Raw genomic sequence first — 26,411 nt, 5'->3', positions numbered from 1 at the left:
TTTGTTCTTTTACATATTTTATTTTTCTGACATTGAGCATTTTTGAGAAAGACCTAGTAAAGAAGAGAGAAAGTGAAGATGGTTGACTACTGTTACTTTCTGGAGTCCAAAACTACAGAGCCAGCAGTCTGGACGCTGATTGGTTAGAACAAGTAAACCTTTCACTGATTGGCTGTAAGTGTGAGTATCGTGAGCATTCATTGGCCTACTGCTCTGCACGTCCAGACTGTCTCGCTGTTTTGCTTGTCTATGCTCGCTGTGAAATACTATCTTTGGCATAAATTACATGCGTGTAAGCATACACTACATTCGTGAAAAAATGGCAGCTGACGATTAGAGAAAAGTGTGTGGATCTTCACTCGAAAAAAGACGGCACTTGTAAGTTTTTTCTTCCGACTAAAGAATACAGAGTTTCGGGAGAATGTGAGTTGAAGCCACACGACCCTGGTTTATGTGTAATTGTCCTCGATAATGTGGAAGAAAGTGCTCTCAGAGGGTTAACGTTAGCGCTAAGGTTAGCCAACCTAGTTATTAGCCAGCAGTGGTTGCTAGCAATTTGAGCAGTCTCAGTTGTCAACATTGGGTCCAGACTATCACCTGGAAGCGTGTAGCGTTAACGTTACACATCAGGAACGGCGTCCGAGAACAAAGATACAGTATTTAACAAAACAGTTTCAGTGTATCGATATATCGAAAGTAAACTGGCGGTGTGCCTATTTCGGCATTTAGCTATCAGTTCCCAGCTAACGTTGAGTTAACATTAAAAGGCTGATGTGAGGTGACATAACCAGCCAGCTAACAGTTAACGTTCATTGGTCTGTTGGCTAAAGTAAGCTAGAAAAACACTGGAAACAGTGCAGATAATGCCCCCCCGATACAAGGCGATATCTTCATTAAGTTATATTGTTGGATAACGTTATTATATGTAGTTAATAACCAAGTCCTGTAGTGTAACGTTTGTCTCAATGGACGCTAACGTTAGCTTCATTATAATACTCATCCAAAATGGCTAATTTTACCGTCAGTGTTAATGAGGCAGCCTGTGTTGTTACTGTAAACGGTCAGTGGACGGTGAAGACGCGCACTCTTGTTTTCTTCAGTTTTACACCCCAACATGTAGGACGGCTGTTTTTATTTTGTTCTTACTTAACTCAGTCACAATAACTAATTCAGTGCCTCGCTCAGGTCTTTCTTAGGGGACATATCAGCATTTAGGTGAAATGTGGAAATGCGGAGGGAATGTACAGTAAGTTCAATACAGTGTCACATGGGCTGTCCCAGTACACCACAGGCCTGTCCTTTCAGTGTTGAACCTCATGAGGCAAAAAAACCCCCCACCATGTTACAAGCTTCCTGTCTCTGTGGGAGTGTCCATTCCTGGAATAACACACTACTGTACGTGAAAGAGGTTCTCATATGTTTTACTTTAAAGGTTTTTTTAAAGGTCTATTTTCACTTTGCAAACAGTAGCACCATGTAACTAGCCTTTAATGTGGCTCCCTGCTGCAGGTTGTTTTAACTAGGGCTTCTCTTTTTTTTTCTCCTTCCAAACCAAAAAATATATTGGTTCAATATCACTATACTCCTTGAACTTCTGATTTTCTAAGTCGATTGAGACATAGCAGTAACATCAGTAGTTATTTGTATAATATCAGCCCTAAATAAGTAACTACAAGTAACATAAGTGAAAACGCTTAGTTATTGTTATTTAAAAACTTGTTATTTTTGTCCATTTTTGTAATATCCAAATGACAGAAGTTAATGGTAAAATATGTGATAACCCAGCGTTATAACAACGTGCTGCAGAGATCCCCTGGCCAGAAAAAATTATAATTCCCACTAACCATGATTCATATTGCAATCACAATATCTGTCAGAATAATCGCAATATGATGTTTTTACCGTATCGTACAGCCTATCTGTAGTTCTACATAAATGTCTAATTGATGATTAGATCAACAGTAATTGCTCATTTAAATTGTTTATCAAGCAAAAATGCCAAACATTTGCTGTTTGCAGCTTGTACAATGTGGGGATCTGACTCCTGCTTTCATGTGTTTTACATAATTGTTCATGTATAATTGTTGGTTTTTCGACTTTGTCAGATTAAACAAGTCATTTGAAGACTTCATCTGAGCTCTCTATTCCATTCGTTTAGTGACAATAATTGAGAAAAACATTGAAAGTAAAACAAATAATGAGTAATGTACTGTAACTATCGCTCAGCATGTTGCTTCCCAGCATAAGGTTATGGAAATGGTACATGGACTGTTAAAATGTGCAAAAACACTGCAAATTCCTGCACCAATCTCCAAGTGTCATATGCATTGAACATTAAAGCTGTTGCTGGGTTCAACGTTAAAGTTTTTTTCACTAGTCCAGCTGGCTCACAAGGTTAGAAATCTACTAGCCTGAAGTTAATTTTTACCCATCCCAAATAGTTTTTTTAAAGAAACGACCCTGTTTTATCTTCCTTGCTCTCAAACTTGCGCCTTGTGCCTTATATGAATGAACTAATCTCTTTGGAACTAGTTGTGTTTTTTGTGTGCTGCATTTCATATTAAATCTTTTAACCTTTTTTATCCTTTTTAGAACAGAAATACACAGCCACAGAAGCATACTCGGTCACCATTGGTCATCAGCCACCATGGGAAAAACTCCGCTAAAAGGCAAGGGGACTTCATTTTACTATTGTTGATAAGACAGTGTTTATGACTTTGAGCTTTTTCTTTTGCCTGTGCTTTGACAGCTGAATCTTTGTATAGGTTTCTTTAACACATCAGTAATGGGGAATTCTGAAGCTCTGTAGCAATTAAGTCATTAGTTATTCCCTTTCATTTTCTAATTAAAGGCCCTGCATACCCACACAGGGGTTTTCACTTATTCTGTCTGATTATAGACCTCAGCTTAGGTGGAAGTGTGAGGGGGAACGTGAGGTCCTCAAAATGTATGTATTATAATTAAAGTGTGCACAGTCTCACACAGTCTTTAGGAGAGCTCTAATAAAGCACAATAAGTGCAAACACAGGTGTGGGTATATAGTGGGACTGTAGAGGCTTTATAATGTGACAACATACAGCTTCATTTGCACCATTGATTGCCCTCTAGAGGTGACTGAAGGCATTCCAGAGTTGTTAATTAAGTGTTTTTATGTCATTGGCAGTGATGACACTCTCAGAAGGCTTCAGTATTTCACAAACTGGTGGATAAATGTCAGTTTTTTTAATTTAGTGTTTGACATTAACACCTGATTAACAGTTTTCAGACTCTAATTTCTGACTTGTGTTAAAGTACCGGTATGTAAGTGTTATTACAAGGTAATTATAACTTTAAAATGACAAGCTGTAATGTTTGGAAAGAGGGAATTGCAGTTAAATATAATTGCTACATCTATTTAAGCTGTATTTTACTGTTATTGTTTAGATTTGGTAGAACAATATTTGTATTTTCATACATTTATAAAATTATTACTATTTTTATTGTCTTTATGACTTGTAGATCAGAAAGATGGCAAAAAGGAGAAACTGGGAAGAACAGTTCCACTATCAGGTACAACCCCTGCAACAACTAAAGGTGAACTTTTTATTTGATGTTTTGTGATAGAGTTGTGAGTCTTATTCACTTATAATCTGTTGGTTGAACACAGTGAGATCTATGTTGGGTGTTTACATTACTGGAAGAGCCCTTTAGTAATTTTATGGTAGAGAAAGACAAATTCACTCTTTCAAGGCGTACATGCTTCTAGTATTGGCTCAACAGCAAACCTTCTCGTAGATTTTCGGTCTTCTTCTGTCCATATTCTGAACTATGAGAAAGTCTTTTGTCTAGCTGAGGATAGTGGACCGGAAATGGGCTTGGAAAGGAACTTGGACTCTGTAATATTATAACATAAAAATTCAGGTAGCAGGTGATATTATGACATTGTGCTCAAGCATTTACTGGATATTTTGTTATTTTTAAAAGATGTAATAGGTTGCATTTAACAAATTTTTTTTTTACCGAACAAACATTTTCTTTTTTATTATTATTTTTAGATGCTTTCAGCTGGGAAGAATATCTAAAAGAAACGGCAGCTTTACCAGCTCCACCGAGCTGTTTTCGTCAGGTATGTCCTCCTAGATTATTCGATTTACCAAGGGCCAGTTGCATGAAGTCTTTAGTCTTTAAGTTCATTTTAGTAATTGGGTAAGAATATTCAGAACTTTAGTATTGGATGAAACAGTGCTTATCTACCTTTCTGTTGTTTCTTAGGTCTTTACTACACAGTTAGCATAACATTTGACTAAATGCAGTGACACTTAATTGACACAAATTTAAAACAGTTGATATTATGTATACCTGGGTGGCCTGTATTTGAGCAGTGCTTACAATGTCAATTATATGTATTATATATAAATTCTAATAAAATCCCAATATCTGCAGGCTAGAGTCCCACCCTCAAATGATTTCAAGGTGGGAATGAAACTTGAAGCCCATGACCCACGCAATTCCACCTCAGTTTGTATTGCTACAGTGATGGGTTTAACTGGGGTTCGTCTGCGTCTCCGTCTGGATGGAAGTGACAACAGCAATGACTTCTGGAGGCTGGTAGACTCCTCTGATATCCAGCCTATTGGCACCTGTGAGAAGAATGGTGACATGCTGCAACCACCACTGGGTAAGTCGAGGGAGGTGGGAAGCACATTGTTGTTGTCAATTATTATAATTTCAAGACAGGAAAGGAAGAATCTTAACCTTCATTCATTAGTTGTGATTCTACACAATAGAACAAATGATCTACCATGGCAGACATTTCATTGAAAATAAGACTTGTTCAACTGACATGCCTTATCTTTGCCATGGCAGGGTTTAAAACTTGTGCAACAACAAAAGAAGAAATTAAAAATATCCCACAGTTGAAATTCATTCTGTTCCTCTTTGCTAGCTAATAGAATTGCTATAAAAAGGTAAATTCAGTCCAGTGAGTGCCGTATTTATCTGCAAAAATTATACTGATGCCAACTGAAAGAAAAGCAACAACAATGGAAATTACCCACAAAATCATACGGTATGGTAATAACACAGATTCTTTGTGTTCTGAATGAGCTTTTCACACTTTTGTTTTAAATGTTATTACATTTTGTCCTCCAGGATTTCGGATGAATGCCTCCTCATGGCCCATGTTTCTGTTGAGAACCTTAAATGGAGCAGAGATGGCACCAGCAACAGCCTTTAAAAAGGTATTTAATTCTTGAAAAAGCTTTAAAAAAAACTTTAATTATACAAACAGTCAGTGATTCTTGCAAGTTGTTGCAATGAGGATATTGCATTCATTTTCAGGAGCCTCTGAGGCCCACCCAGAACAACTTTAAACCAGGCATGAAGCTGGAGGCCGTGGACAAGAAGAACCCATACCTCATCTGCCCTGCCACCATAGGAGAAGTGAAGGGCGATGAGGTCTTTATCATGTTCGATGGGTGGCGAGGTGCCTTTGATTACTGGTGCAAGTATGACTCCCGGGACATCTTCCCTGTGGGCTGGTGCTCCCTCACTAAGCACAGCCTGCAGCCACCAGGCAACAGTGGTAAGTGCTACCCTGTAGGTGGCAGCACAAGTCTGCACATACAATGAGTTTTTAGGCGGATGCTGTTGTTTGTAATTAAGATTTGATTCTGCTCATTTAGTTGCGGTGGCATTCCCCCCCCCCCCACAGTCGAGACATTGCACCCACAGTTAGAAAAATATAAACACAATTAACATTAATCATCTGGTCTTGTTTGTCTGGCAGAGTAAAATATACACACAGCTAATCTTTAACAGGTGCTGGGCATAGAGTATAAGAAAGCAAGCATTCTGCCTCCTGAACTATGTGTGATCTAATACAGACACATTAACACCTCTCCCAAATGTAAAGACTGAATGGAAAAATGTATGTATTTGAAGAGGCATGAACATAGTTTTACAGTTCAAATGAATGGTGTTATGGCTGTGGTTTCAAAGATTGTACAGGGATTTCCGATGATTTGGTAGCTTGGTTGGTGTTGTTGGTTTTTGTGAAGTAGTTGTTACGAACTAAAAGGTTCCTTCAACGTGTTGTTTTTGTTTTTTTAACAAAATGAGATGTAGGAGAAATTATAATAGAGAGTATAATAGATTCCTATATTTCACAGACAAAAATCTACAACATTAATTTTTCATCTCACCTATTTATATCTTTACATATTTGTATCGCAGTTAAACATTCTCCCAATATGTCTTTACATTTCTGTTTGCGGCTACAGATTTTTAAAAAGTGGTGGCAGAAATAAAATGCTGCAAACACTCGACCAGTCAGAAATCCAGGAACTTTTTGAGGGGTAAAATAATGTCCCCGGAACTTAATTTAGACTTTGGCCCCTGCGGTGGAAACAAACTGAATTCCTCCAAAGGTTCCTAGTTCCAGGGGAAAGTTCCTGTGTTGGAAACCCAGCATAAACAAAGGTAGCAAGTATTAGCAGAGTTTTCACTTTCCCTTAAACTTAAACTATAAATTACACTACGACATAGGTATTTTTCCTGCTAAAACTTCACAAGTTGAGTCATTTCACACACAACAAGGATAAGTAAGGATTTGTATGGGAGTCCCAATATTGGCTGCAAGTTGAGTTTGTGTTTGTGTAAGTGTGTTTTAAGCACGTTCATCTGGGGCTACATTTAAAAAAAAAAAAAAAGAGCATCATGTTGAGCACTGAGCCAACAGTCATACAGCAGGAGACTTGCTGTGTGTTTCATGTGAAACTCAGCAGATGCACCATGGAGTCCTGTCCTGTGTTTGTGTCTCTGTATTTGGTTGGCGGGCATGGAACAGTCAGGATTACACAAGGGAGGGGACTGATAAAGGAAGAGGATTTATGTTCTTCACATCATACCTGTTTACATGGAAAAATATATTTACATAAAAGCTGCTCAGTCCACTCTCTGACTTTTGCTCAACCCTCTTTGTGTATGAGACTCTGGATGGAGAAGAGAAGATAAGATTATCAACTGCAAAACTCACTGTACATGTACCTGCTCATGTTTGAGCTCTGATACACCCTCAAAAGGTTGGGACAGCATATGAAAAGCACACACATCCTTTCACTGTCACCCTATTCTTTCTATTCCCTCCCCCATTACTGAATGCCTCTGTCATCGTGTTCTTTGTTTTGAAAGAATTGTTTTGTTGAATTTTGTAGGAAGTTTTATTTGACTCTTGTGTGTGGGAATTGTTAGGGAATCTTGAGTACACACAGAAAGAGAAAAATATTTACTAGCGTAGTAAATGAGCTGTTGGTTTGTGTGGTATGTGTTAGCGTAAATGTTTTTCTTTTCAGCACGAATTACACTTCTACTCTGTTTCAGGTCTTGGCTATAGGCATTTGTGTTATTTGTAGAGAGCATTCACAATACATACATTTACAATAAAGAAACGGCTGAGATGGTGATTCCTCTTGGATGCTGTTGCAAGAGGTATTATTCAGTATGATTTATGTAGTTTCTGCACTGATTGTTATCTCTGGGATTATATTCATTTATGTGGCTACATTTTCTGTATATATGTGAAAAATGATTGATATTGCTCATTAGTCTTTTGAGTTTCTATATCTACATTTCTACACATAGCTAGCAGGAAAATGTATTGTTCTTCAAAAGTAGACAATGTTGTTGTTGGTGTTGTTGTTGTTGTTGTATACACATTAGGGTCATTATTTTATTATTTTAAAAACTTGGCAGTGAGTCTGAATAATAGCCTGTTCAGTAGGCCTCATTGCTGACTAGTTGGTGTCGTAATATGGCTTTAATACAAATGATGAAGTCATTAACAATCAGTTAAATGCAACCATCAAACAATTATCATCTGCTTACCTGGGCAGCAGGTCAAGCAGGGCACTCTAGAGAAGGAATGCCAGAGTCAGAAACAAGAAATTGGAAGTGTATGACATAAACTGGAGCACTTCCCTGACATTTCCAGTAATAAGATGCCCCTGTCCAAACCCAGATTGGCACCAGACCATCTCTTTACTTTGACTTTAATCCTAGCCACCAACAGCAGCACAGCGCACTGTGGTGGTCACTGGGTCAAGAGATAATGACACAATTTGTCTCTCTAATTAGCCAGCAGAGAGTGTGTAGTGATTGGACAAGTTGCAAACCAGCCATCATTTTTATAATCCTCTCTCTTTGCCTACATAGTTAATTCACAATCTATGGAACCAGCAAGCCACAGTTAATGCTGTGCCAAGTCTATGTTTCTTTCTTTTTTATATCCATCTCAATGTTTTTTCTTTTAGTTACCCTGCCAAAGAACTTGCAGATTCTCCCAGCATCACCCTCCAAGCCCAACAGACGTTCCATGCAGTCCCCCTACAGACTCCCAAACCCTCTGCCCCCTTTGCCCGTCAGGAAGGGGGTAAGAGGCCGCCGGCCCAAGAGTGAGACCATCGCTCTGCTCAAAGCTGTGGCCGAGGCAGCAGCTGCCCAAAATGGAACTGTACCTGAAAACACACAGCTGGTACCCCGGCCCTACAAGAAGAGAGGCCCCAAACCTGGAAGCAAGGTGAGACCCTGCCGAACAAACCCAGACTCAGATGAATACTTTTTACTGCCACATTCTTTGTGCTAAAGTGGGTCTGCAAATGAATGTGTATTTTTCAGAGAAAGTCCAAGATTCTCCAAAGCACATCACAGCTGCCCAGCATCCAGGTTCCTCAAGAAAGCCCTCCCAGCCTCAAATCGGTGGTTTCAACAGGTAAGCATTAATGCGCGCTCGCTTCATATGATCAGCTTTAGCGTGTTTTGCACTGAATTAAAGCTATTATTAGATGTTCTAATTTGTTCACTGTGTTTCTTGTGTGTCGTTCCAGTGTGTGTGTATGTGAATAAGCATGGAAACTGTGGTCCCCACCTGGACAGGAAGCAGATGCAGCGTCTGCCAGACCACTTTGGACCGGGGCCAGTGAATGCTGTGCTCCAGCAGGTGGTCCAGTCATGTATAGACTGCGCATACCAGCCTAAAGTCCTGCTCAGTGCTCTGCAGACTCATTCAGGAGGAGGAGAGATTGTCAGAGGTAGATCCACATAGACAAAACCAGCTATTAGAAGTATCTTACCTCTGAAATAATAATAATTGGAACAGTAGAACAATGGATTCGTCAGATTGCTGTCTGTCATCAAAGCTTGGCTACGTGTATAAATAACACATGTTGTCATTCATCCCAGTGAGAACAGATGGCGGAGTTCGTGTGGTCAAACTACCAGCAGCCTCCAGTGCTTCTTTTGTGCTGCGCTTCTTGGAGACTATGTGTCGTCACCTGCAATGTGACAACCTGTTCAGCAGCCAACCGTTCAGCCACTATACTGCTTATGACAGGACCAAGTCAGGTAAATGCTGCATTCAGTCCAGGAGGGAAACATCTCTGCTTGATCCTAGTTCTTATAATAAACTGGCAATAATTACTAATAAAGTCCAGTATGACCATCACATGCCTTTGCAGATGTTGTGCCTTGTTATTTCCTCAGTTTAACATTTTTATCAGTGATATTTTATATGTCTTAGAAGGTAAAGAACTTTAAACCTCGGACGTCGTAGTAATGTGTCGTATGTGTTGATCTTTGTGTTGTCCTGTAGTGTGTATGCACATACAGTGGACTATAAGCTAAAAATCTGTTCTTCCTTGTTTCCTGTGTTTCAGTGAAAGAAGAGGCATTGGACGCTCCGTCTCTGGCTCGGGGCAGTAAACGGAGTCCCACTGGAGTCTCCCCACCGTATGCAGCCCCTCTGTCACCTAAACATTTACGTACCGAAGCTCACCCCTCAGAAGGTACAGCTCCTTAGTACATTTTGCTTATTTACTTGTGCTTGTTTAGCAAAACTGCACCTAAGGACTTGTAATACTAATCTTTCTGTGCTGGAGACTTGTTTAGCACTCATTTACAACATTAACATTTATACTGCTTTTAGATGTTAAATATTTGCCTCACTCTTGTTACCAGCAGCAGATCTGACACCTCACTGGATGCAGCCTACCTGTTAACCTCTAGTCGTTATTTTGGTAGTTGAGAATTTGTCCATCACACTTCATACCTTTTGATCTCTGTTCCTGTTTATATGGCATAGCTGTTTATATCAAAGTATTCTACCTCAAGCCCTTTTGTGTTGTATAATATGCCAAATAGTTTTCTCTAGATTCACTGCAGTGTGTATACAAGCTGACTGCTCAGTGCTAGTGTCAGCATTGGCACTAAAAGGAGATGATACTATAATGAGGAGTGTATGTCGCTGTATAGTAATAAGTAGGAATGTAGAGATACGCAGGTTGTGTTTATTTGCTCCATGTGTTATCCTGGATTTTGAGGGTTCTGGTCTCCGGTGGCAACGGCCAAACACCTGCATAACAAAGTAGAGAAGACATCAGATACAGTAGCACCCTAAGTCAACATATTTACCATTGGTTAAGGTTGTGTACTACTAACTGAAATAGTTATCTAGCTATTACTGCTGCAGTTATCGTGTTCACTATTTGGGTTCATAGTACAGTTCATCAGCTGTTCTGTACTGTTATTGTTATGCATTAAATATAAACTGAGAGGTTGTCAGTGTACTCAATGACAGAAAAAGGGTCTATAAGGGAAGAGGTTGGGAACTGCTGTGTGACACTGTATGTGCCTCTAAGTACCATCATCATAGAAGGGCCTTTGATTTATAGACAGCGATGCAGTTCAGCAACAATGACCACTTTGAAAGCAGATGAAAGTGTATTATAGAAGCTTTTTTATAGAATGATATTTGAATGTCTGTTGTGTTGTTCTCTCTCCAGCAGAGACTCTGCCCCATGAAGAGAACGTCCTAATAAAGGAGCAGCGCTACATGGACTCAGCCTCCAACTCCATGACCCCTCGACCCCAGACAGTGCGCAGTTCCTCAGAGTACCACTCACAGGCCAGCAGCCTCTACCACCCTGGCAACGGCACACCCATGCGCCGCCTCTCCTCAAACTCTGCAGAGCTCAGCTCCACGCAGCCTCTCAGACGAGTTGAAGGTACAGTAAGAATCTGTGGAAGCAGATGTATAAAATTGCTCACTTCTGCCTCACATGCTTAATGTGTGTGTGTGTGTGTGTGTGTGTGTGTGTGTGTTCTGCTTTGGTAGCAGCCAGCTCCACCACAGGTCCTGAGGCTCTAGTGTCTGAGCGGGACAGTCTACAGCTGCCCAGTAAAAACCCCTCCTCCTGGTCCATTGAAGAGGTGATGCAGTTTGTGAGGGACGCTGACCCCACAGCATTAGCTCCACATGCTGAACTATTCAGAAAACATGTAAGTCAACTTTAAAAATGTGGAACAGTACGATGAGGGCTTACGTTTTTATGCTGAGGTCTCCCTGGAAGTGCTCAATTGCTCTTTGAGTTGAGCTAAAAAGAACCACAAGTTGTTTTTTTGTCTATTATTATTATTGGCTTCGGCTACTGTAGGTCATTTGTGTCTCTACGTGGTATTTTAATATAATGAGCCCCATTCTTTGTTTCCACAGGAGATTGATGGAAAAGCTCTGATGTTGCTACGGAGCGACATGATCATGAAGTACATGGGTCTGAAACTGGGGCCTGCACTGAAGCTATGCCATCACATAGAGAGGCTGAAACAAGGCAAACTGTAACAGGAGCCAGGGCAGCCCTGTCCCTGCCAGACCCATGAGCAATAAGCCCTGAAAGAGCCAGCGTGTGGACACTGACTCATGGGGCACGCAGGGGCTACATGTTACTCTAGACTCCACCTCGAGGGACTGACTAGATGTTACAACTTCATCCTGACTTCCAGAGTGGAGAAAGTGTGCCGTGCATTGCTGACACATTACCTCATCCCCTCATCTGTGAACAAAAAGCTGTTCAAGTCTAACAGACGCCATTTGACTCTCTGAAATCCCAAAGGAAAAGAATCCCTGTAGTGTTTACATAGCACATGTGCACACGTGGACACGTTTTTTTACGGAGATGAAATCTTTTGATCCTGGTTTTGGATCCCCCAAAGATGGAGAATGTTTCTTCTTATATAATGTTTTTATTATTGTTGAATTTCCAGTTAATAAGGAAGGGTTGATATACTGAAAAAAAAAATCCCATCAGATGTTCTTCCCCATGCTCTTTAAAAGAATTTGGATGCTCTCTTGTATGTGCTGTTGTATAGCTGTTTTCACTCTTCACATGTATGCCTCAAATATGGGTATATCCGCCTGCCCGAAGAATGCTCATGTCAGTGCGTTCCATTTCGTTCACACAACGCTAGACAGACGTTTTCATTTCCTAGAACACTGTCGGCGTCCTGGTAGGTAATCACGTTGTGCTCTGACATTTCTGACTGAGCCTCACCTTTTCCACGAGTGTCCTGCAGGATCATCGTCTGCTGTGTGGCATGATGTATTATTGTGTCTTAGCGGGCCCTACGTTGCCTCTCACTGGTCCCCACGCAGTTCTTATCAACATCAAACCGCTTGAACCCCAAGCTCTGAGTCATCTTGGAGGTTCTGGGTTTATCAGTTCCAATGGACAGATTCTTTAGGAAGTTCAGATCTGACATTACAAGGGCTCTGTATGTTTTAGTTTTGATGTAATATTTTTATCAGTCATAATCATGTAAGCTCGTCGGTCCGCCTGCGACCTCAGTGTTGTCACTTTTGACCGTTCCAATCACTGTTAGCAATGAAAACAGATGTGTACAGTTTTATGGGTTTAACCATGAATATCAGCGACAGAATGTACATTTTGTAGAAACTTAATATTTTAAGGAAATCATATACATAAGTTAGAAATGTGAAGATAACGGGGATGGGGACGTGGTGAATATTTCACGGTGGATTCCATTCTGCTTTTTAATACTTAACACAGCGCTTTTAGTTCAGATACTCCCAGTAATAGACTCTGCCTTGCTTTACCTACGACATTTCTCAGGTTTATGTGGTCTTTGTTAGTACAAGCTTTTGTAGCATACTGTTTATAATATACTTAACAGAATTTCTCTGTTATTCCCTTCCTTGATTTAAAGACTTGTGCCATATGATATTCAACACAGGATCGAAGTGCTGTTGATTTCCCTCTCTTGCATCTTCTTTTAAGTACTTGAAAAATATGTGTTGCAAAAAGTCCATTATGTCACACCAGATAAACAATACGTGTTTATGATGTTGTGTATTTCATTTTTTTTTTTTTTTTTATAAACCTACCAAAAAAAAAAGGATGTGCATGTGTTGTTACTGATGACAACAAATGATGTAGACAGAGGATGTGTTTTCACAGAGGGGAAGAAAGTTGCCGAATTCTTTTATTTAATCACCAGTATTAACTATAAAAACATTACTGATTGGCTGATTTTAGAAAATGAATTCAGGACATCAGTTGTCCTATGGACTCTTTTCAAGGCAGACATTTTGACTTGTGAAAGCAGGAAAAGCACAGGTGTGACTAACAACATGAACGTTGGCTCCGTTGCATTAAGTGTCTGAGTAAGCCATGTCAGTGAGTGCGCAGGCACAATACCATAGCTCTGGAAGTGGCTCACCTAAATGGGATGGAGCCATTATTTAAAGTGAGATATTTGCACAATAAGAACTACAATGTAGAGGACAAAGACCAACAATCATCATTTCCATCATTAAACTCGCATCAGTCTCTGTGGCGTTTGTTTTGAAATATTACCTCTCAGGCGTACAAAAAAAGCCTCGTGTTTATTTATGACATGAAATATAAGAAAACAAAAGATGTCAAAACTATTTAAAAACATGTCAGAGACTTAGAAAAATGATTCTGGTTGGTTACAAACCAGAAAGTACCTCTAAAATCCAACAACTGTCTTTGTACCAAGAAGGGCTTCTGGTAATGGTGAATGTTTGTGAAACTACAAACATTATTACAATCAGCATTCTGAATTTAAAATACATACACAGACAACAAGTGTTAAAATGTGAAGTGCTGTTAAATTCTTCACTGTAGTAAAAAGTGTGATGCTAGTACCTTTACTTTATTCCCAAACCTGCCTTGTACTACAGTGACACCACTGACAGCTCACACAGTGTGTGTGTGTGTGTGTGTGTGTGTTGAATTTATCGTAAACATCCCTTGTTTTGAACGTGGCCTCCAGACATTTCAGTCTCCTCTACTCCAGAGCGTTTGCTTACACACTTGAGGGACTGAACCAGTTTACTGTACAGTCACTGAGCTGGCTTTAGTTCAGGAACTGTACAGAGACTCTTGATGTTGGCCAGTTTGATAGGAATGAAGGGTGAAGTGAATACAAACCAAACTACTTACAAGATGTACAGAGGGTAAGAATGCCTAAATGCCTGAACGGGTTTACTGACTTCTGTCATTTCTGTGTTTTATTTATCTGCTCTTTCAGACTCCTTTGACATTTAAATCCTGACATGAGAACAGTTTTTTCTGATTTCAGTGAAGTGCATAAAAGGAAGACTAAAAACAGACTTGTTTGAGATTAAACTGACTGTCAAGAAAAAAGACACAGATTCAGACTTTGGAGATTTTAGTTCACTTCCATATAAAAAGCACACATACTGTACAGCAAACATTTAACTGTCAGCGCATTTCAACTGTGTTTCTTCACCGACATCTTATTTAAAATAACAGGAGATTTTTCGGAAGCCAAAAGTGCTTCAGGAGACTGACAGTTAGAAAGGAAGCTGTCTTTTTATACCCAGTCACACTTTGTCTCCTCACTGACCATCCAGTATATATACAGACTGTATAAATAAAAGTTGTACAAATAATAAATTAGGGTTAAATCCTGTACAACCAAAGTGATCAGTTCAAACTACTAAATCAAAGAGCTCTCTGTTGAATGGACTGTGGACATGAGTTGCTCCAGTACGTCGATATAAATAAAGAACTGGTAAAAAGTCTGTGAACTAGGTATTTTCCACCCTGACAGTCTGTGGCTGTTATTAGTTCTTGGCCTATAAATCACAGATTTCATAAATGCTGTAATCACAAAGGGGAAACACAGTTTTAGTAGAATAGGCAGTAACACCCTGTAATGTTTCCAACTAAACTATGACAAAGTGCACTCAATAGGATAAATAACCTGACACACAACTATACTCTCACATTCACAACTCTGATCATAATCATGGGACAGAAATCTTCCACAAAAAATAAAAATGATACCAAACCACTGGGAACAAATGCTTTACACCGACAAGTTTGATAAAAAGGAGGGGTTCAAAACTGGTTCTAATAACAGACTAATAACACACTAATAACTAAATATACGAACGGTATCTTCTCTCACTGAAGCCAAGAAAATCTTCATTATTTCTTCTTTAATCAGTTAAATTCACTTTGCATCCGCTTCACATTCTCAGCTGACTTATCAGGTGAGATCGCTATTAAAACCTCCAACTAGATTCACTGTGTCTGTTAATGGAAACAGCAGCGGGTTCACGTGTTTCATACACTTGCTGTGAAGTGTTTTCTCAGCTTTGGCTCTTATATTGAAGCGCTGATGAATTCAAAAGGGATAATTCAGCCAGCAACAAAAATAGCTCTTTTCCAGAAATACTTTCCTTATATTTGGACAGGCACGTAGAAAGTTCTGTTTAAAAAGCGCAAAACGATTAAGACATCCCTTTTTTCCCTGCTGTTACACAAAATAAAAATGTATTTTGTCGCGACCCACGGCTGTTGCCAAGATAATGAAATTGTGCCTCAGGTTTTGCCAAGTCATTATTGGCCTGTCATGCTAAAGCCCTACCAATCAGAGGAGAATGAATTGCCCCACTGAGCTACTGATGACTATGGGAATTTTCCGACAATGGGACATGTTTGAACAGTCTCAGTCACGTCCTGCCAGTACATACTGCTCTGCTCTGAGCAGTGAGAGCCTCAACTATCAGGGGTTTTTAGGTCTTCAGTGCACTTAAATAAAAAATTACATGTGGAAACAAACCATGATCCAAATGGAAAAATGGAACCCATGTGTCTTTGCTGTAATTATAAAGTCAGAAAATGTTCTTCAACATCTCCCATTCATAAAGACAATCTCCAGAGCCACATGAGGGCCCGTTAAGCTGCCATACACACAAACATTTCTGGTTGAGCATTACACCGTAGAGTAGTGCATTACGAAAAAGCACAGCAATTCAGAAACACCCAATGGAAAGCCTTTCTGTAACTACTGTGTCACACTGTCAGACATTCATGAGCCTCAGTTTATGCAACATTTGGAGCCAAACTCTGAGCTTTGACTGGAGATGTAAGTTTATAAGTTTGATTACTGAATGTCCCCACATATGTTTTATGTTACACGCTCTGGAGGGATTACCAGAGAGCGGTCCCGCTATTAATCCCCCTCCTCCGAGCACGTTTACTTCCTGGGCAGCAGCGCTGCGAGTCTCTGCTTCTTCATGGGAAGGAAATGGATCTCTTGTGAGCTGACCTTCTTCAGTTTGATAGCCCTGTTCTTGGGGACTTTTTTAAGCGGGTTGTTGGGGTCGTGTTGCTCCCCCTGGGACGCCGACGGCACTGCGTAGAGCTGCTGCAGAGACGCCGCCTGGCTGCCGTCCCGTTTGATGGAAAAGTTCTTGGTGGAGACTCCTGATAGGCCTTTGATCTTCCCGCAGAGGATGGCAGGGATGGCGTCCTTCACCGAAACGATGACCTTGGCCGTCTGCGAGGTGCTGACTATCTCAAGGTTTCCGGCTCCGCTGATAGACGCCTCCTGGTTCCGAGAACTGGACCCGCCAGCACTGCTGTCAACCACCCACTTGTGCTGCCGGCTGAACTCCAGGGAAGCCAGACTGCCCAGGAGTTTGGAATCTAAACTCTGAGTGCATTCAACCCCCAGAGACAAAGAGGTAGCACTAGTATCTTGACCAGAATGGAAAGCTACTTCTCTCTCCGCCTGAATGCACTTTTTCCTCACACCAGGCACTGACAAGTCGAGCACACTGTCCTGCTGTGGACTGGGGTACTCCTGTTTTAGTTCAACTGGACACGCTCTGACAGAAAGGTCCAAAGCTTGTCCTTCATCTAGAGGAACTGAAGACGGGGACACATTTTGTGGCTGGAACGATGGCATGCATCTGCTCGAAGACAACGAAGGAGAGGTAGTATCTTTTGGAGAAGTCTGAGTGCTTTTACTGACAGTGCAAACTGGTTTTGGCATGTTGCCCTTTGAGTCCTCGGCCTGAGGGACAGGAATGGGGATGGGAAGAGGGACGGGCAGAGGCACTGGCAGGGGGATGATGACAGGGTAGGGAACTAGAAGGGTGGCAGGCGGCACTAACGGGGCCAGAGGGGAGGTATAGGGAGGTGTGAGGGGAGGGAGTGGGAAGAAGGTAGAGCCTGGTGACTGACAGCTTGACGAACCTGCCTGGGAAGGGAAGAGATCCTGCAGGATGGCTGCAAAAGCCGGATTCTGCAGGAGGGAGAGCAGGTTGGCATCCTGCGTTTGTCCCGCTGACTTCTGCTCGACAGCCGGAGGTAGACCAAACGTCAAAGGATTGTGACACACGACGTTGTTCTGAAGCGGCAGCTGAGGGCAGTTTGTGGTCTGAGGAATCACAGAGGGACTCATGTGCTGGATGACCTGCTGATCCAAGACTAGGGGAAGTGAAACTGGGCTTTGGCTTGTTATCAAGTACGGTGCTGCACCCATTTGACCAAGCTGAGGCCCGGCCGCTCCGGCCATCTGGAGGTGGATGGGCAGCATCAGCGGGCTCTCTCCCAGGCACACCGGGTGTAGTACAGTTGTGGCGACTTTGAGCGCCACACCTCCTGGAGATTCGGCGGAGGAACTCACCACTGACGGCGCAGGAGGCTCCACCAGGTCAGACAGCCCTCCTTTGCTCATTTCTGTTGCACCACATGAGTCGGCAGGAATGAGTGGACTTGCTCCGTCCTCCGCTTTACCGGGGATTTCTCCTCTTCCCACCTCAGCGCTGCACACATCAGTCTGGGACTGTGTCATGGTCACAGACACATCATCACTGCCCTCCATAGTTCAGTTTGAAGAGTGAATCCAAATCTTCATCAAGTGCTAGTGACAGGTCTCATCCATTATTGTTCTAGGCAGCCCTGAAATACAGGAAACAGAGTGTTTTATGATGTTAAGTAGTTTCAAAAATGTGTTATAATGTGGAAAATCTTACACATGTAGAAATCTCTGGAATGTGTCCTCGCAGCCATTTGAAGGACACTGGCTCCATGTCGCGTCTATTACAGCTCAGTTATTCATATTTAGCATTATGGACGACTTATGAGCAAAATACTCCATAAAATAAAGACTGAATGAAATGACAGAAGGGCACTGCAGTGATTTAATATAAAACATATACTGGAGAGACTTGTGAGAGGCAGACAAGGTTATTATAGTTAATTACAACAGAAATATAAACTAAAACTAGGCAGGTGAACAAACATTTTAGTGAACTGAAATACAAATAAACACTAGACTTTAGAAAAAGAAAAAAAACCTGAAATAATATTGTGTCCTAGGACTAACTTAAATCAAATAAAAATAGACTGAGATGTTTACATGATTGTGAGTCAATGTGTTGTGATACCTATTCTGAACATTTGCCCCTGACAAATACCCCCATATTATAATAATAAAAGATACTAACACTGAAACTAATAAAAACTAAACTAAAATTAAACATTTCTGAACAATAAAACTAGCTGAAAGTAGATTGATTGAAAAATACAAAACTATAATAACTCTGGTAAACACCCACATCTGTGAAACTACACACCTCTACCCTGATGACACCATTGTGACATCATCAAGGTAATCTTTTGGAAACGCTCCTCCAGAGCCACAGGGATTATACCTGCCAGTTCCCACAGGCTGAAAAAGGTGGAGTGCCCCTTTAAATAACGTCCGACAGATTGGCCCAGTTCCTACACTCTGTGTCACTCATCTCTCCACTGTGGGAAAAATAATATAAACTTTTAAAATGCATTATTGGGCCTTACAACTCATCCCCAAACAAATAATTACAGTAAACTGAGTAAGACTGAGGGGCTTTTACAGTCCTTCATACATCATCACATGTAACCAAATTAGAGCAGACTCATTGTGATTCAACACAGGAAATTGAGATTAGGCTGTCTGAGGCTGTCTGCTGTATGTTCCAGAGTCCAATTATCCTGTTAGCTGTTATTCGCTGTTACTGTAATTAAACATTAAAATGTAAACAGAAACTGGTCCAATATGAAGGTAATGACAGTTTATGTCTCATGTGAAGCACTTTGAATGGCCTGGTTCCAGTGCTACATGAATAAACTTGCCTTGCCCAGAGAAGATAAAGAGGGATTATGTATGCCTAATATGTTTTAAATGTCACATTATCTTCATCAAGCAGGACATACATTGAACCAATTAGAAGGGAAATGTTGGTTTTAGTGAAAGACAGCACTAATATCACTGGAAACTGGGACAGAACAATCAGTCAATTTATTAATTAGTCAACCGACAGAAAATGAATAGCCAACTGTTTTTGTTTTGATATTCTATTATTTGTTGGAGTCATTTTTCAATAAGAAATGCCAAACATGTTCTGTTCAGAGCGTCTCAAATGTGACGCTTGCTGCTTTTTTCTTTTGTCAAACTGAAGATTTTTGGGTTGTTTGAAAAACACAAGTAATTTGTCACTTTCTGGGAAAATGTGAAGGGCATTTTTCACTATTATCTGTCCTTTTATGGACTGAAAGGCTAATAGATTAAGCAAGAAAATAATCTATAGATTCACTGATAATGACAGTAATTATTAGTTGCGACCTTAATCCAGCCTACAAAGACAAGCGTTCCTTGTCTAATCTTTAACAAACACAACACAAAAACAGATCATCTGCTTCCTGGACTCAAACACTGGTCTGAGTGAGGTACGACACATCCGTCACTCGGTTATGTTGCTGATTACAGACACACTGTAAATGATTTACATCTTTCCATTCTCCCCCTCCTCCACTCGTCTCTCTTGGTTTAGGTCTCCAGTTGAAGAGCTGCAGCCTGGGGTAATAAGCCATATGCAGCTCAAGGGACGGAAGCGTTTCATATGCCAGACCCCCGAGCTACAATATCTACATAGAAAAGGTTATACTGGAATAAATCACCCAGTTCATAACTCATCAACTACCATCTATGTATCTATCTGTCATCACAGAAGTTATCATGCTTTTATAAGCCTGTTGTTTGTTGCCTTTCCTCTTCACTACATGACACTTCCACACAACACATGTCCTGCCTGCACTGGCTGTCAACCCTCATCCATCTGTAGTGATAAAACATCCCCTGGGTGCCTGGAGATACAATGCATCCAATGTCAGCACGGTCAATTATTCATACTGATGGGAGCAGCAAGGGTAATATGCTCAGGTCTTGGGAAGGGGAGCACTTTAAACAACCTGAAATGTAACAACTGAGTACGCCGTCCTTTTAAGTGGAAAACTCGATTAAATGCACACATGCAGTTCCAATTTTCTAAAAACGTGACACTTTTTCTTTTCTGAGCAGCCTTCATGTGGTGTTGGGTTGCCTCACTGAGCAGCGAGGAGGAGCGTTCTATCCCCCCAGGCTGGTTTTATATTGTTCTGTAGCATAGATGAGACATTGTAATATGGCTCTGATGGATTACACAGGGGATTCTACAGCCAGACGGTCGGCCGATAACCTGCTACACACATGGGAAAGGCCTGGGAAGTGTGTGCGCCTCGGGAATACAGAAACACGCTCAAACATACCCCATAAGAACACCAATAAAAGCATTTGTGCATTTATAGCTTGAGGCTTCTGCTCCCAACTCAGTCTAGAGTTGGCGGATCTTTAAGGGTCGGCTCTCTGAGTGATGGGCCGGCAGGTCAGGGTTGTCCATATGCATGTACCAAACACCTTGCTCTGTCCTCACAGGGAAGGCTCATCCTGCAACTTATGGGCTCCCAGGCCAGAAAAACAGGACTTGGACAAAGTGTTGACACAAGAATCCAAGCAAAGGCATCTGTCTTACAAGACTCTTCTAATAGATTATTTTTCTCAATATCTTCAGTACCTCACTTATCCTTACCCTTTCTACAAGAAAAGAAAAAGAAAATTGGATCTAAAGTTACAAATTAAGCCTGAATAAGAAATTAGGACCTATTCTATTTTTCCAGCATTTTGATGCCACAGTCTCACTTGCATTCCAGGAAGTTCGTGACAAGACATTTCCTGCTTGATAACATGGTCATGAGGTCTGTGACACGATAAAGCCTCGCTGACCAATATGAAAGAGGCCTTTCTTGGTTAAGACTCCCCTACTGTAACAGACCGTAATGGTTTGGCCCGATTTGTGCATGAAGTGAGGGGAATAAACCCACATAATAAACTCAATTTAACGCTGCCTCTTAATTTTGTTGTCAGGGTGAAATAACTTTTTTATGCTTGGGCTTTATATTTTATGAGAAGAAATAAAAATAGTGTTAGTGAGCTTTACTCTGAGCCTTCAGATCAGGTGACCTTCCTAAGCAGCAATCACCATCAGGGTGTTGGTTGGGCTCTCTCCCCCTCCAGCAAACAGCGGTTCACCGCTCACTGCTCCACACTCTCTGCACTTGAATCATGTGAGTGCAATGTCGAACTCTGCAGAAGAAGGAGGTTTTGCCAGAAAAGTCGAGAGCGAGCCAAAGTACATAGAGAGCATGTTCATCTTTGTTTTTTTTCACTGTCACATTATCTGACTCTGTGACTCTGCTTTGTCTCTGTGTTATCACAGAGAGGGAAGGTCAAAGAAAGACGTCACATAAGCATCAATAAACAGCTCTTTGATTCCTGCTGATGTGCCAAATGTCTCTACTCGTTCCTCTTTACCTCCAGAGTTAAAGTTGACTTATACAACCCAAGATGAACTGCTACCATCTCCTCTTAAGCTACTAACACCTCTTAAGCAGAGCAGTCAGACCTGTGTAAAGCTGCACAAATTCAGAATATATGTCAGAAAATGAAACGCAATCTTATTTTCCATAAATAGCTTTAGGTTAAACTCATTCATCTTCCTGAATACAGCTTGTTAACAGAGTTAGACATTTCCACACGATGATGCAGCTTGTAGATTAGCTTAAGATAAAAATAGCACCAGTGTAATGCAGTTTTCATTTAACAATATGAGCCAATGTAAGAAACACGCAACGCAAACAAACCTGCAATGTTGTTGTTAAATGAATGCAGTGTTTGTTTCTTAAAGGACTGATAAGAGCAGCCACACATTTAATGCTGTTGGTAACTCCCACATCATCTGTAAGAGGTTTGTGTTCACTAGCCAGCAACAGCTAATTGAGTAAATAGGCAAGAAGAGACCTAACAGTGAGCCAAATGAAATCCCTCCCCTGTCCCCGTTACTGTAATGATTTCCACATTTCCTTTTTTTCTCCTTGCCTCATTGATGGAATGTATGCTTTACTGAGTCAATAGCAGGGAGAAAACAACAACGCCTCAACTTCAGCTGCATTAAACTGCACTGCAGTCCAAATACATTACAAGAACTGCTCTCTTTCTTTGCTCATAGAATATTTCCTTGTTATGGGTTCGGTTTAGCGTTCAGACCAGAGTGAACAAAGCACCGGGGACGGATGGAGCACCGCAGATGATCTAAAGGTCACCGGCCCTCAACACCCCTCCGCTCCAATAGCCAATTACATCTCATTAGTGAGACACACGGAGCCTCATTCATGAGTCTCACATCCTCGGACTGATGCAGGCTGCTTTCACATCAGTGCAGATTTTCTTTTATTCAGCTGGCTGTCCCCCAGCTGATCTCCTAAATCCCACAGTAATAGTCAAATTTGCTGAATAATTTAACACTTCTAATGAATACAATTGGAACAGTCGTCACTGTGGTCGCTGTGTAACAATAAGTCACTGTTTTATCCAGTTGGTCTTTGAGAAATGCTGTTCAGATGGTGAAATGGTGACAATATTTAACCATTTAACCATATCACATTTATACCACAGGCTTGCACCACTGGGGCAAGTATTGTTATGTATATGAACTATAATGCACACAAAGCAAATAGGTGGTTGCACAAGACACACTGAATAATGCATAATGTTTAGTATGCGTTTAGAGATAATAGTAAGAAATAAACAATTCCTCTCAATACAACCTGAACATTAAACATTAGAAATTAAAGTAATTTATTGTTTTCCTGCTATGTGAATTCCATCCTTACTGAGGGCTTTTTGGAGAAGCTCAGGTTTATCTGTACCATTGTTAAAATCCCATATTTTCTTACACCAGTTCTGTCATGGCACATGTGACAGGAGGACATTAATATAAGCAAATGCACAGGCTGTTAAAGCCCAGGCTGTTGTAACAGGCCCCGAGTGTGACACTGCCGGGTTCAACTGAGGATATTTCCATTATTTATTCACTTGTGACATTTTTATTTCTCTACAGACAGCGTTAACGTCCTCGCAGACAAATATGCCCGTTAGCAGCTCGCTCACTGATGTGTCTGGTCCCTCAGCGAGAGGACGGTTCGCCATGAAAAGCAGGGAGGCTGTGCGTCGAGTATGCGCACGTCCCCGACTCCCCGCACATCACACGGCAATAACATGAAGGGCTGAGGGCGCGTGACGCTCCGCTGCCATAAAGACAGTAATGTGAGGCAGACAGAGGGGTCCTCGCGCTAAATCACAACGTGTTATTTCTGAAGTTCCGGTTCAACGGGCGAATATTTAAAAAACGAGCTCGCGCTGATAGACAGTGAGCGTTTCTCGACACGAGCTAGCTGCGCAAATCGTCTCTAAAATTGGAAAAAATGTTTTAATGCGATTTAAAACCGGGACCGTGCCACTAGCTAAATAACTCCCAGTTAATCTGCGTGCTAATGTTGAAACGAATTAATGTTTCAGCGTATAAGCGACGTTCAAATCAGAAAAGCCTTGGCTCACCCTGTTTCATCTCCTTCCCTTTAATCTAATTCTTCTACACAATTATTCCAGTCTTGCTACCAACACCAACATTTACTCACCTATCAAGCAGACGAGCACATTAGCAGTTCCCCAGGCCTGCTGCCCTCTCTCACTGGTCAATGAATGAGACTTTAAAATAAATAGATAAGGCTTCTATTTATCTCTTCATTGCGGTTCCGTCGAAGCGACTCCAGACTGAAGCTGCGCACGCAGCAGCGTCAGCGGGTCCTCCCTCCTCCTCTACACAGGGAGCGATGCAAAAAAAGAAATTAATTAATAAAAATTAGACAAGTAGGCCTAATATTAACAATTAGAATATATATATCAAAAGCAGAAAAAATAGATAGGGCTACGGGAACTTAAAAAAAGAAATAAAATAATCCATATAGTGCAAAAAATATTGTGTTGATGTCTGTTAATGACAGTGCGGGTGACGCTCTATTTTACAGGTCTGCAGTCTCTAAAAAATAGAAGTTTCCTAAAAGAAAGTATGTGTAATTTGGCGTTTACAAGAGAGAAATAACGAGAGCATTTAATTGGAATTCTACATTTCCAGTTAGTGAAATCCATTTCCACGGCAATAGATCCCATATGTGGTTGGGACCCCCACAAGGGGTCGCAACTTAAAGGGAATGATCGATTATTACCAGGAAAGGAGAGCAGAAAAAAACATCTTTCTACTACACAAAATTCTGTTCACTTTCCTTAAATGACTACTACTGAATTAGTGGATAATCTGGGACATTTGTCAACAGGCATGCATATAATAATATAATCAACTTATTACAATATATGGAGAAGAAAGTTTCCAATAATAAATGAATCATTTATTTATATTTATTTAAGTTTAAATGGAGATAGATTTGTTTTCAAGGACCTCCGTATTTCCCCTACAATTAGTACCAAATAACAGATCCCTATAAAAAAAAGTCTGGTGTAGACCCTGTGGACCCTGTGGTTGTAATTTGGCATAAATATAGATATGAATACCACCAGAACCTCACATGAACTAATCCTGATCATAACCACTAAAAAATGACCAGAAACCTCGACTGAGGAAGCGAGAGAGTGGGATGACTCAATCATAAATATAATGTATATGTAATGAAAATGAGGTTGAATAAATGCACAGAGATACATTACCTTGTATGATTGGGTCATGAAAGCTACACGCTGTTAGCTCATGTCGGTACAATTTAGAAGCAATATAAGAATATATTTAATTTGTTCATTTTAAACAGTACTCCAGACGGTCTCAGCCTGGTGAGTGGCTGATGACAGAAGCAGAGGAGAATGGAGTTTGGCAGCTGTGGATGAAAGTCTGGTAGCGACAGGCCCGGGTGAGCAGGGTCCCCTGGGTCTCTATATCAGTCCCAGCCAGCCTCGGGCTCTGCCTCAGGGCCCCGGGGCCTCTCATTGTTCCGCAGGGAGTCTGTTTAATGCACTATAATGAGCCTCACAATACACCCTGGTGGCCTGGTGGTGACTTTGGTGTGGTTACCTCCTCAGTGTTCCTCCCCCCACCCTGTCTACAGTCAGTATGACTCACATGGAAGGAAGTACAGCTCAGATCAACACTTATTGTGCGGCTCTTCTGACGGATCTCCATGCAATCAATACTTCATAATCAAATCTAAAAAAATGTATATTAGTGTGGACAGATATGCCTTGCGGACCTGTGCTCTTATCTAGATTGTCAGTACCAATTCATTGTGTGTATGATCACTGTTTCTGGTACATTTATGCTGAAAAAATACTTGACAACTAAATGTTACAAATCCAAATATGGAAGAAAATGGTGAAAATACAGCCCCTCTGTTTTTGAATAAAGAGCTGCTAAATAAACAGTTTTTAAAGCCACAAAATGTGCAAACCAGTGACAGGCAGCACCTTTGTGGGTGCTGAGCAAAGTACTTTATGAGGTAAGTTTATGTGAAACATTAAACTTCTCTACAGTTCATCTTCCTGTTATGATGCAAAATAAAGGAATCACTGTGTAGGTCAGGTGAGAAATTAAGCACTTCTTTCAAGAGGTTTTCTCAGTAATCATTAATTAGCTCCACATGTGCTGCGTTTCTCAATACAACGTTGAAAACGTGTGTAAAACAAAGCCTTTTTACTTGAGAAAGAGACTTGAACTGAAGATGTGTCCATATGAGTTGCAAATGTTTCAGCTTTAGTGAAAACAATGCAAATCCTTGCACTTTATAAATTTTACAGAGACAAGGGGAAGAAGAACAGAAATTGGATTGGACAGAAATTTGCAGGAAAGATACAAGGCAAAAATTGTCAACAGCTTTCTGTCTGAATACACCTTTACAGAGATGTGAGTTGACCTCGTTTATAACTCAGGCCGCACATGAAAGCCTCGTCGTTGTTTTACAGGACCAGTGATAGTAATATCTAGTCATGAAGTTGCAAATTCACCTTTCCTAGCGTGTAGGAGAAACTACATTGGCTGCAAA

At 40.9% G+C, this 26,411-nt stretch overlaps 2 protein-coding genes across 7 annotated transcripts; one reads left to right on the top strand and one right to left on the bottom strand.

Annotated features, from left to right (window-relative positions):
• Positions 1–220: 220 nt before the first annotated feature.
• LOC127350217 (sex comb on midleg-like protein 2) lies at positions 221–13,169 on the top strand. Of its 5 annotated transcripts, none has more exons than XM_051376615.1 (15): positions 221–378; positions 2,593–2,669; positions 3,499–3,573; positions 4,035–4,105; positions 4,423–4,657; positions 5,131–5,219; positions 5,320–5,563; positions 8,289–8,554; positions 8,653–8,746; positions 8,862–9,065; positions 9,217–9,378; positions 9,690–9,818; positions 10,818–11,036; positions 11,147–11,310; positions 11,525–13,169. In XM_051376615.1, the coding sequence occupies exons 2-15, from the start codon at positions 2,648–2,650 to the stop codon at positions 11,648–11,650; spliced, it is 2,100 nt and encodes a 699-aa protein (XP_051232575.1). In that variant the 5' UTR covers positions 221–378; positions 2,593–2,647; the 3' UTR covers positions 11,651–13,169. The 5 variants fall into 5 exon arrangements, with proteins under 5 accessions (XP_051232575.1, XP_051232576.1, XP_051232572.1 ...); XM_051376616.1 differs by having other exon boundaries at positions 10,815–11,036; positions 11,150–11,310; XM_051376612.1 differs by having other exon boundaries at positions 10,815–11,036.
• A 1,337-nt stretch (positions 13,170–14,506) lies between these two features.
• On the bottom strand, positions 14,507–24,154 carry LOC127350218 (retinoic acid-induced protein 2-like). Of its 2 annotated transcripts, none has more exons than XM_051376617.1 (2): positions 24,006–24,154; positions 14,507–18,074 (listed from the first exon to the last, which is right to left on the bottom strand). In XM_051376617.1, exon 2 carries the CDS (start codon positions 17,995–17,997, stop codon positions 16,363–16,365), a length of 1,635 nt encoding a protein of 544 aa, XP_051232577.1. In that variant the 5' UTR covers positions 17,998–18,074; positions 24,006–24,154; the 3' UTR covers positions 14,507–16,362. The 2 variants fall into 2 exon arrangements, with proteins under 2 accessions (XP_051232577.1, XP_051232578.1); XM_051376618.1 differs by lacking the exon at positions 24,006–24,154 and adding an exon at positions 18,752–19,589.
• Positions 24,155–26,411: the final 2,257 nt, after the last annotated feature.

Source organism: Dicentrarchus labrax, unplaced genomic scaffold, assembly GCF_905237075.1.
Source record: "Dicentrarchus labrax unplaced genomic scaffold, dlabrax2021, whole genome shotgun sequence".
Lineage (NCBI taxonomy): Eukaryota > Metazoa > Chordata > Actinopteri > Moronidae > Dicentrarchus > Dicentrarchus labrax.
Note: the sequence above shows the minus strand (reverse complement) of the source record. Positions and strands in the feature narration are given on the sequence as shown.